Here is a 12753-nt window from a genome sequence, read left to right as displayed (position 1 = left end):
AAATATAGCTGCGAGCAGCAATGAACGGGGTTCACAGGATGGTAGAAAGGACACAAGATCAGCATAACAAGGCAAGCACTCTATCATGTAGGAAATATCCTCCTTTATGTGCAATCATTAGTCTAAATACAAAATCTGGAGTGATTCTGATGTATGGTTTTATGAGGAGAAGATGGTTTTTAGCATTAGTGTTACATATGTAAAGAATGAGTTGTTAAGAGTGTCCATGTTTTTTTTTAGATATCRATACCAAAGTCAGTGTGGTCTTAGGCCTCTGTGGAGGGGATTTACAGTGGTTTAAATGKAAAGTAAAACGTTTTTTATTTTTTATTATTTAGACCAATCACTTTTCTCCAACTAAGTTAATGGTCTATGGGTCATGATAAGAAGATTTTTGAAGTATGTTTAGCATATTGTAGCATATTAGTGTATGTGCTAATATGCATCTACTGCACAGCAGGTTGGTAGCACCTTAATTGGGTAGAATGGGGCTTGTGGCTGTGGCGGGATGTGTGGAATGATATTKTCACCCTACTCCCGCTCTTCCCCTYTGGCGCTCGAGSGATTAGCRATTATTGGACTCACCTGGACTCAATCACCTCTGTCATTACCTTCCCTATATCTGTCTGGTTCCCCGCTTTGTTCCCTGCTTCTGCATTAATTGTCATATGTTCCGATTAAWTGTTTGACTCCCAATACCAGCTTCTCATCTCCGGCGTCAGTCCCTACAGAATGCAGAAGCCATCATACGAAGCATCGGGGAGTGCTGACGTTCCGGTTGGTGGTGACGTCGGGTCCGGGGCCGACACCGATGGAACTGGKGGTGCCTAAGCCAGCTCRTCRGGCTATCACGCCCTAGCTGGCTCGAGAGGTTTCTTGCCCCGGTTGGCTCAGAAGGCGCCCATCCCACGTCAGGCCTCAGCCGGATCGTCAGGTTTTTACGCCCAGCCGGCTCGTCAGGCTGCTACGCCTCTGCTGGATCATCGGGCTCCCACGCCTCAGCGGGATCGACAAGCCATCATGCCTCAGCYGGATCGTCAGGCTCCTATGCCTCAGCCGGCTCACCAGGCTCTCACGCCTCTGCCGGTTCGTCGGGCTTTCACGCCCAGCCGGCTTGTCCAGCACCTGTGCCTCGRCCGGCCCGTCARGCTCACCCAGGTGGGATGCCAGGTGGTGCCCCTAGAGGGGGGGGGACTGTCACGCCTGCTCCCGCTCTTCCCTTCGGGTGCCAGGCTCCCCAGCATTACGCACTCCTRCCATCATCATTACGCACACCTGCCTTCCCCCCCATCACGTGCATCAGCGATTATTGGACTCACCTGGACTCAATCACCTCTGTCATTACGTTCCCTATATCTGTCTGGTTCCCCGCTGTGTTCCCTGCTTCTGTCATATGTCCTTGGTTACCCGTGTGCTGACGCTGTTCCTGTCTTGTTCTATGTCTGTTCCCGATTAAATGTTTGACTTACCTGCTTCTCATCTCCGGCGTCGGTCCCTACATGGATCAAATACACATGGTTTCCATGTGTTTGATGCCATTCCATCTGCTCCGTTCCAGCCATTACTATGAGCCGTCCTCTTCTCAGCAGCCTCCACTAATCTACTGGTATAGTGTGACCATCTTTGAAAGCATCAACATTATATTTTCAGACTATTGTGAGTCCAAAAACCAAATTTGGAGTGAATCTGACTTTAGTCCATGAGAAGAAGATTTTTAGGATTATTTTAAGCATTATCGTTACATAGTCAAGAAAGTGAATTGTTAATAGTTTCCTTATTTTGTAAGAAATCAATGCCAAACTTAACATGGTTCATTATGGTAATGTCTTAGATGATCATAAACAGTTTCACGTTGATAGGCCATTGTGAAGGGAATTTACAAAGGATTTAAATGGATACGTAATCAATAACTCACCCATCTCTCAACCAATCCCGTAGCTTTTCGCAAACTAAGTTAAGAGATGTACCGGGGACATAAATACTGAATTGTTATTTGGATCATGAGAATACGTTTTTCAAAGTTGGAGGAAAATCTATCCTGACGGACCTTATGGGTCCTTGAGGCAAATTTGTTCAGCCTGAGTAAAGGCACCTACATACAAAGTCTCAAGGTCAAAGGTCAAAGACAGAAATTAGAGTTTAACACTATAACCGCCATAGGCCAACGGCCACTGACATTTTATTTTGTAAAGAAGCTCGAGACTGTTTTATTTTCTATAACTCTATTACTAATCACATTTATTATAAGGGAAACAAAAACATGATATGTGTTGCAGTAGGCCTTTAGAATAACTAAACTACACCGAAACTACACCTAAAGTACACTGAAACAACACCTAAACTACACTGAAACAACACCCAAACTACACTGAAACTACACTGAAACTACACCTAAACTACACTAAAACTACACCTAAACTACACTGAAACTACACCTAAACTACACTAAAACTACACCTAAACTACACTGAAACTACACCTAAACTACACCTAAACTATTCCTGAACTACACCTACACTATTCCTTAACTACACTGAAACTACACCTAAACTATTCCTAAACTACACCTAAACTACACCGAAACTACCGCTAAACTATTCTTAACTACACGAAACGACACCTAAACTATTCCGTAAACCTACACCTAAACTATTCCTTAACTACACCGAACCCTTAACCTAAACTATTCCTAACCTACAACCGAAACTACACTGAAACTACACCTAAACTATTCCTTAACTACACCTAAACTACACCTAAACTATTCCTAAACTACACCTAAACTATTCCTTAACTACACCTAAACTACACCTAAACTACACCAAAACTGTTTTTGATCAGAGCCCTATGGGCCCTGGTCAAAAGTAGTGCACTATGTAAAGGAATAGGGTGCTATTTGGAATGCACTCCATCGCTCTGTGGTCTATTTAAACCTACTGGTTTATAGGGTAGTAAATTAAGAGTCTGGGCCTCCTGGTTTGGGAATTGAGAGACTGTGAGGACTGGGATCCTTCAGACCGTTGACGTCATCCCCCTTGACGGTCAACACGGCAGAAAGTAACACACACAATAGGATGTTTGGATGGCTGGGTACTGTGTGTGGGCACATACACTCATGCACGAAAACACACATTCTTTTAAATTGACATTTTAGTCATTTAGCAGACACTCTTATCCAGAGCGACTTACCGTTAGTGCATTCATCTTACACACACACACACACACGCACACACATGCACACACACACTTTTACAATAACATCTGTTCCTTGTGAACGCTTTGGGAGGGGAGCATAGGCCAGTCGCAGTATAAAGTGAAGCTTTAAGGCTTGTGCATAGTTCTATTCCCGTCCTGTTTACATCCCCACATGCTTCTAACACGGACTCTTCAGTAGCCATAAATACGATCAGCTCCGAAATTCACATTCCATGCGATCCATTCCCGAAACAGAATTAATGTGAATGACACACTTCCATGTGTTAGTTACAGTTGAACTACCTTTCAAATTGCACCCTATTCCCTATTCCGTAGTAGTGCACTATATAACAAGTAGGGTTCTATGTAGGATGCAGCCTTAGAGTTGGAAACATCTCACTCACAGGAAATAATGTTATTTCTATTTCATTCAGCAAGTGTCCCGGAGACATAGCCAAGCATGACTTACAACACGACACCGCCACGACACCACCACGACACCGTCACTACACTGTCACTACACCGTCACTACACTGTCACCCAACCAAAATGATGATTCATACCTCTCCTCCTTTGTCCTCTCCCTTTCTCTAAAACACATGTCAGAATCACAACAACATGTTTTTGCCGTAGTTTATTAGCTTTTCCTGGTAGCAATGACTTAAGTGGCCCAAACTTTTGTGTGTTAGGCAACAGTGGGTATTTGCAAGCTCTGTTGTCATCAAGCCAAGCTATAAATTGACACATTTGGAAGCCACATGTACACTAAATTAGATGAAGCAAGCGCTCGCTCAATCAGACTTGGGTTTAAGTAGTATTTTAAATCTTTCAGCTTTGAGTGTTTGCTAGACTAGAGCCTTGAGTGCTAAATACTAAATACTGTTTGAACCCAGGACTGCCGCTGTATACAGCAGAAGGAATTCCACTCGACTCCGCTCAATCTTGCTGCTGTGCAGTTTCAAGTTCATTCAATTCTGTCAGCACTGTGGCAATACAGTAATCCATTTGTTAACTGTTCCTCCAAGCAGATGGAAGTGGGAAAACAAATGAATTGTACAAATACACTGTATGTCAGTGATTACCATGATTAACTACTGGCTGGGAGGCGTTGATTGCACATTCCAGGTAGCTCCCTATTCTTCTTGCCTTTATGTGAATTCCTGGACCGAAGATTGAGAGTGTTCATTGAGCGTAATGGTTTCCAATTGGGGAGGAACTAAAAGCATCGGTTGAACTGTTTCTCCCATTGAGCTTTATTTTTTACCGTTGGCTTGCCTTAAAGGTAGTGATGGGGGGGGAAAAATGTATAGTTACATTTCCTTCATAGCTTGTTTTCGATAATCTTTCTATATTTGTAGTAAAAAAAAAGAAGACATATGGTGAGCAATATGTTTTGGACATCGAAACCCAATAAAGTATCTATTGCATATCGTATCGGCACCTAAGTATCGGGAGGTCCCTGGCAATTCCCAGCCCTACTTAAAAGCAGTCATTATTTTGGGCTGGCTTTTCCTCTTCGTAGTGTGTCCCTTTTTTTATATCTTCCCCGTGTTGTAATCAGGTTACCAAGAGGATTGTAGCTATCTTTCGCCAAAATCTTTGCCCCATTGTCTCATTCTTGTCATCTTCTATCATGATATCTGATCATTGAATTATAAAGAACTTACTGGCTTTCAAGAACTGGTATACTGCGCATGCAGTAGCAAATCCTTTAAGATCAGTTGTGACGGAGTGAAAAGAGAAAGAAAGCTATCTAGAACTAGATTATTGGGACACATCCACAATCAGAACCTGCTTGTAAATGTACTTAAAGGTGTCACATTCTAACTATTCCCACTGTTTTGAGAGGTAGTTTTGTTCAAGGTGTCACCTTTTAACTCTTCCCCCTTATTGTAAATGTAGTGAAAAGGTGTCCCCCTCTAACTCTTCCCCATGTACATGTTGTGAAATGTGTCCCTCTCTAACTCTTCCCCCACGTACATTTTGTAAAATGTGTCCTTCTCTAACTCTTCCACCATGTAAATGTTGTGAAATGTGTCCCCCTCTAACTCTTCCCCCATGTAGATGTTGTGAATGTCGTCTTTCTCTAACTCTTGCCCCAATGTAAATGTAGGCTGAATGTGTCCTCTTAACTCTTCCACCATGTAATGTTGTGAAATGTTCCCTCTCTAACTCTTCCACCATGTAAATGTTGTGAAATGTGTCGCCCCCTCTTAAACTCTTCCCCCATGTAAATGTTGTGAAATGTGTCCCCCTTCTAACACTTCCCCCATGTAGATGTTGTGAAATGTGTCCTTCTCCTAATACTTCCACCATAGTAAATGTTTGTGAAATGTGTTCCCCTCTAACTCTTCTTCCTTGTAAATGAAATGAAAGGATTTCCATCTAACTCTTCCCCCTCGTGTTTGTAATGAATGAGTTTGAAAAACAGCCCCTGTTCAACGGACAGTGTAGGAACCAGCCGGCTCCTTTGCCTGCGAGTGCTCCCCTGGGAGCAAGCTGGACACACAGGACTCATCTGCAGTGGAAACTACACACACAACACACACACACACAACACACACACACACCACACACACACACACACACACACACACACACACACACACACACACACACAACACCACCACAACACACACACACACACACACACACACACACACACCACACAAACACACTGACAACACAACTACACATACACACAGTCTTGTAAAACTAACTTTGTGGGGACACACAATTCAGTTCCATTCAGAATCCTATTTTTCCTAACCCCTAACCTTAACCCTTAACCCTAGACCTAGCTCCTAACCCTAAACCTAGCTCCGAACCCTAAACCTAGCTCCTAAACCTAACTCTTAACCCTAACCCTAAACCCAATTCTAACCTTAACCCTAAACACCCTAGAAATAACGTTTGACTCTGTTGGGACTAACAAAATGTCCCCAGCTGGTCAAATTTGTGTTCGTTTTACTATTCTCGCGGGGACTTCTGGTCTAAACACATCCACTGTCAACACAGTAGATGAGATGGTCTTTCTGTGTATATCAAACGACCGTCAATGTATTTTGAAATTGAAGAGAAATCAACCTCTTTCAAGTCAATGGAATGAATAATTCCTGTCTATGTAGAAATTGAATGGAGAATGGTTTTGAAAAAGGCCATTTACAGCTGAAATGCAATGTTCAATTCAATTTCTAAAGTGTAAAATGCAGTTAAACCTAAATGCCACCTATAAATGTCTCTATAAATATACACACTGCATGTACCCCGTTCTTCAATTTTGTTTTTATTTAGGCTAAGTTATGTAACTGTGCACTGCAATTCAGCACTTAGCTGTCAATGTGTACAATATGAACAAAAACACTTCCTCCTTTTACCTCTGGTTCTCTAGTCCACCACCACCCTAAAAAACGGTCATTTTAATCATAGACAGCCTGAAAGGGACCTGTTGGCTGAATACCCAAGATGGCCGCTGCGAGGTCAACATCAACGGCGGCACCCTCAAGTCAGAGTGCTGTGCCACCCTGGGCGCTGCCTGGGGAAGTCCCTGTGAGCAGTGTGAGAKAGGTAAGTCACACACATACCTCCAGCTACCCCATAGACAATGATCAGTGGTTCTCAGCTCTGGTCATGGGTAACCTCTTTCTATGCAGTATGGCATCCATATTAGGAAGTTGTCTGATGGAGTTTTGTTTGACCAATGCCGACTTCCTAATATGGATGCAGTAATTATTATATATTTTTTTACCATTTAAATGTAACTTAATGTAATCTAAAATGTAATCTACGTAATCCCCCAAAGTAATTATTTAACATGAGGGGGTCATAAACAATAACTTGTTTGATTTGATTTGATTTAGTAATGCTGTATACTCCAAGAATGGTTAAAATCTCACCTTTCTGGTAATCTTTTTAAATAAATTGCTGAGGTGTAGTAATTTTTGAGGACACAGTAGTAATGCTGTATTATCCTTATATATTTTTTAAATACATATTTGTATGTTTAGTGTTAGAGAAAATATTTTCTAATGGTACTGTATCTCTCGATCAAAACGTCTGGCTCCAACCGCTGTGAACATCATAGAGCTCTAGCGTGGCTTCCTGGACGTGTTTTACGAAATCGCCTTTCGTCTCATGTTAATCTTGTCCGTCTATGACAATCAGAAAGTGTTTTTTTATTTGTTTCAAATCTATTAATTATTTTACATTACTTTGATACATTTCGCTATAAATCGATCTCTGAATGTGTTAGTGATGAAACCATTCTCTCCTGCTGAGCTACGATGTCARGATTCCAGGCATGTGCTTTGTAAGTAGTGTTCAGGGTTCCCTATTCAGCCAGGAGTTGGAAGAGCGTATTAAATGGTAGGAGGAACATCCAAGCTTCAAGTAGAGTCAGATTTCACATCCCACGTCACACTCCTGTGTCCKTGAGAACCAAGGCTACCGCTCAATGYAAGCCATTTCAWTTACAGTGTCCACAGATCGATTTAGGAGCTAAACTGTCTGTCAGTCAGAACCGGTACAAGAACCACGCAGGTCCCCTAAACAGGAGACTTTACATMTAAAACTGTTTTAACAGTAACTTTATCATGTTCATTTGGTCTGGTATTTGCATCATTAATTAATAAACACTGGTATTGTTTACGGCCAGTTAAGAGGAAAATAGCAAATGACAAGGTCGACCTGGTTTGTGCTGGGGATTTCTGTATCTGTAGSTCGYACTATAAGTAGGTATACTACTGAACTGTAACACATGAAGGGCCACAGGAACCATTGGCTAAACATTTGAATATGTTGTTATGGGTGACATGGCCTTGGACCTGACTCTGTGTCTAAAGTAAACTGGGGTTAGCAGTCCTTTTTAGATCTTTAATGGAATGGTTTCCCCATGACAGCAGTAGTAAATAGAACTACAAAAACCTGCCATGTTTTTCTTTCATGTGGTCTGACACAATGCCCAGTGCAGTGCATGSTCCAGCACAACTCTCTGCTCGTATCATTTCCCTCACTGAAACAACCTTTACAGTTTAAGCTTTCACCGCCTGCGTCCCAAATGACACCTTATGGGCCCTGGACAAAGTAGTGTACTATATAGAAAATAGGTTGCCATTTGCGACACAACCAAGTTATGTTTTCCTTTTTTTTCTGGCCACACAATCTACCCATAATGCATTTGCCAGCAGTTAGTATAATGAGAATCCAAGCCACAAAAAGCTTTATTTAAAATCGTGTGGTTTTTCATCAGTGTAAGACAAAACCCTACCCAATGATGATGTTTTGCTTGTGCTATACCACACATGCCTTGATTTGGGCCGTTTGGGCCATTTACAGCTAATTTAGCGCTTTGTAAATCTCAGTGCTTAACTTAGCTTCATAATTCTGTCAGTGAGGATAAGATATAAAAGCCAAATATATAATATTCCTCTCCTTAGCCCTGACCTGCACCTTATAATCACTTGCATGTGTTACACTGTGAGGCTCTCTCCCCTGTATTAAGCCTACTGGTATTCCAATTCTGTTTGTCGTCATTTTGACCTGAACAGGGTTCCAGTAGTCCTTTAATATGGTTGCATACTATGGCACCCTATTCCCTATGAAGTGCACTACACAGGGAATAGGGTGTCATTTGAGATGCATACTGTGTTTGCTAGCTTCCACTGTGAAATATGTTCTCAGAGTCCCCATAAAGTGTCACCTTTGGCAACAAAATCCATGATTCGTAACATTCCCATCCACAACGACATTCCGACCTTTTGCAGATCCCATCTGTTCAAGGGGCTACGCCAGGCCACGAGGAGTCAAATGTGAAGGTAAGTCCAACTTCAAGCATCAGCTGTTTTTCAGTGTACAAAACCCATAACCGTTGCTAGGTGTCTCTGCCAATGACAAAGGGTGGAATAAGTTGCAAGGTTCCCCACGGTCTTCAGAGATAGATGGGAGGGGTTAAGGGTAGCTGAAGGCTGGGACTAAAAACAAACAAAAGATAACTAATGTAAAATATACTGTGTCTGTAAAAGGTCATAGGAGATAAGGTCTTAAGGTCATAGGATATAAGGTCTTAACGTCATAGGAGATAAGGTCTTAAGGTCATAGGAGATAAGGTCAAAAGGAGATAAGGTCTTAAGGTAATTTAGCATGTCACTTAAAAGAGCCCTAATTTCTTCTCTTCATTGACTCTGACCCATCGATAAGTGGCCCTCTCCACAGCTGTGGGATTGGGGCTATTGGAACTTTCATGTGCCTTACTTATAAACTTGTATGGAATCCGATAATATGAATAAACATGTTAAATTACAAGCCTAGTTTAAGCCAAGGAGAAACCATTGAGCTACACAGGGAGAAAGGGAGCATCCTTCCTGGCTAGTCATGATTGGCTGAGATAATGGTGCATGCCGATGAGTCCTGATTGGTCTGTCATGTCATAGGCTTCAGTCTGTAACAGAATGGGAATTCCCAAATCCTTGCTGCCTGGGATTTCCGGAAAAATGTAGCTTTGGACAACTGCAAAAAGGTCGCTACAGCTCTCAAAAACATTGCTGCCCTGAATTTAGCTCTGTTTAAGTATAGAGACTACKTAAGCTAAGGCTTAAGAGGGTGTGAACTATGCTGAATTGGTGTAAACAAAGAAGAGCTCTCTAGGAAGTGTGAAATTCTCATTAAAATCTTTCAAAGGGCATTTACTCCTACTTGTCTTTCAAGTGGGATAACATGTTTATCAACTTTCAAAGCAGCATAACTTTCCCATGTAGCGGTCAAAGGCACTGTATCTCCGTGCAAGAGGCGTCACTACAGTCCCTGGTTCGAATCCAGGCTGTATCACATCCGGCCGTGATTGGGAGTCCCATAGGGCGGCGCACAATTGGCCCAGCGTCGTCCGGGTTTGTTCTTAACTGACTTGCCTAGTTAAATAAAGGTTACATATAGCATTTTGATAAACAAATCATGTGCTATAAGCCACAATAGAGAAATACAGACACAAATGTTAAACATCAGAGTCATTCAGTGCTTAAAACAATTTAAATGAAAATCAGTTATTGGGATAGGAATGTTTTCATATTGACAGACACCATCTGATAGTGTAGGGAGTTTCCCCAGTAACAGTTTTGATTGAATAGAATCAAATAGAGCCCATTGCTGAAAGGTGCTATCTAGAACCTAAAAGGGTTCTTCGGCTGTCCCCATAAAACACTTTGAAGAACTCTTTTGGTTCCAGGTAGAACCCTTTTGGGTTCCATATAAAACCTTTTCCACAGAGGGTTCTACCTGGAACCAAAAAGGATTATCCTATGGGGGAAGCCAAAGTAACCTTTTGGAACCCTTTTTTCTATGAGTGTATACTATAATGGTAGCAAATGCCTTGTGAAAATAAATAAAGATTTCACCTCTGCACCTTTTGTCTCTCTCTGCTTGCCGTAGATGTGAACGAGTGCGTGGTCTTCCCAGGTGTGTGTCCCAATGGGTACTGTGTAAACACCAAGGGCTCCTTCAAGTGCCAGTGTCCTGACGTTCTCACACTGGACTCCAGTGGCCGAGTGTGTGTGGGTGAGTGGACAAGACACTAAGGTTGCAAAATCCMCAAATTTCCCTGTTTTTCCCGAAATCCTGTTTGGAGTATTTCTGGAATAAGCTGTGAGGGAATCTTCCAACCTGGACTTCTTCAACTGAGATATAACATTTAAAAAAGGATTTTAGGAAATGATTGGAGTTCTGCAACCTTAACAGACACAGTGATCCAATGAGTTGAAATATTCTCTTGGCCAGTGTCCAAGACAACACATTAAACCTAGTCCTGGACCGAAGAGCTATTTCAATGGAAATTCTCCATTGAGCATGCTTTTAAGCCCAGGGTTAGGTCAAATCGTTGTCCCGGAAACCTCCCCTCTGTTTATTTCTCACATTTTTGCAATGTGTAACTCTTTGGCCAAGGAGGTGACTGAGAATTGTTGTTTGAAGCCCTAGAGGAGGGTTGTTCAGTAAGTTGCTTGTGTTGTGTTATCTGTATTGGTTAATGAAAGAAACTCCAGGGAATTGACCGTTTTCTCTAAATAAAGTCTGCTAAGAAAATAGACCATATAATACCTATACTGAACAAAAATATAAATACAACATGCAACAATTTCAAAGATTTTACTGAGATACAGTTCATTTAAGGAMAKCAGTCAATTGAAATAAATTCATTAGGCCCTAATCTATGGATTTCACATGACTGGGAATACAGATATGCATCTGCTGGTCACAGATACCTTAAAAAAAAAAAGTAGGGACGTGGATCAGAAATCCAGTCAGTGTCTGGTGTGACCACCATTTGCCTGAAGGCCAAATCAAACGAAACGCAAACGAGCATTGCGTCCCGCTTTTGACGGCGTTGGCGCTTGCGGCCCGTCTGTTCGCTGTCATTCCCTCCAGTGCATTCTAATTCCAGCGTGTACACACTCGTTCACTCTTTGTTTGATTTGGCCGTCATGCAGCGCGACACGTCTCCTTCACATACAGTAGAGTTGATCAGGCTGTTGACTGTGGTCTGTGGAATGTTGTCCCACTCCTCTTCAATGGCTGTGCGAAGTTGCTGGATGATGTCAGGAACTGGATCAAGCTGTCATATACCTCGATCCAGAGGATCCCAAAAATGCTCAATGGGTGAGTATGCAGATCATGGAAGAAATGGGACATTTTCAGCTTCCAGGAATTGTGTACAGATCCTTGCGACATGGGGCCCTGCATTATCATGCTGAAACATGAGCGGCGGATGAATGGCACAACAATGGGCCTCAGGATCTCGTCACGATATCTCTGTGCATTCAAATTGCCATATCTAAAATGCAATTGTGTTCATTGTCCGTAGCTTATACCATAACCCCACCTCCACCATGGGGCACTCTGTTTACAACGTTGACATCAGCAAACTGCTCGCCCACATGACGCCATACACGTGGTCTGTGGTTGTGAAGCCCGTTGGACGTACTGACAAATTTTCKAAACCAACTTTTTTTATGGTAGAGAAATTATCAAATCAAATTCTCTGGCAACAACTCTGGTGGATATTCCTACCAGACAAGTCTGACCTCAAAACATAAATGGAAATATCAAAGCCTGTAACAGTACCTTAATGTAAAGGATTCCTTAATGTAAAGGGTACCTTAATCTAACTTTACATTAGGTACACTTTACATAAGGAACACTTACATTAAGGTACCTTTACATTAAAGTTGTTAACACTTTACATGAAGGTAACACTTACATGAAGCGTTTAACACTTTACATGAAGGTAACACTTTACAATGAAGGTACACTTTCATAAGTACAAGTTACACTAAGATCTTTACATTAAGGTACATTTTACATTAAGGTACACTTTAACATTAAGGTAACTTTTTAAATTAAGTATCCACTTTCGAGAAGGTACCATTATACATAAGGTACCTTACATTAAAGAATCCTTTACATTAAGGTACAGAACTTTACATAAGAATCCTTTACATTAGGTAACACTTTCATTAAAGAATCCCTTTACATGTTAAATTGGTACCCATTGTTAAAATGGTTTATAGATAATTG

At 41.7% G+C, this 12753-nt stretch overlaps 1 protein-coding gene across 1 annotated transcript in view; it reads left to right on the top strand.

Annotated features, from left to right (window-relative positions):
* Positions 1 to 5605: 5605 nt before the first annotated feature.
* LOC112074583 (fibrillin-2-like) overlaps positions 5606 to 12753 on the top strand; it is a 16189-nt gene continuing 9041 nt past the window's right edge. The window contains exons 1-4 of the mRNA XM_070440588.1: positions 5606 to 5645; positions 6625 to 6762; positions 8958 to 9008; positions 10615 to 10740. Coding sequence (XP_070296689.1) covers positions 5606 to 5645; positions 6625 to 6762; positions 8958 to 9008; positions 10615 to 10740 — 355 coding nt within the window. The remainder of the gene's footprint in view (positions 5646 to 6624; positions 6763 to 8957; positions 9009 to 10614; positions 10741 to 12753) is intronic.

The sequence above is a fragment of the Salvelinus sp. IW2-2015 genome, unplaced genomic scaffold (genome assembly GCF_002910315.2).
Source record: "Salvelinus sp. IW2-2015 unplaced genomic scaffold, ASM291031v2 Un_scaffold2698, whole genome shotgun sequence".
Lineage (NCBI taxonomy): Eukaryota > Metazoa > Chordata > Actinopteri > Salmoniformes > Salmonidae > Salvelinus > Salvelinus sp. IW2-2015.
The sequence above is the reverse complement of the archived record's forward strand: the minus strand, read 5'-3'. Positions and strand labels throughout refer to the sequence as shown.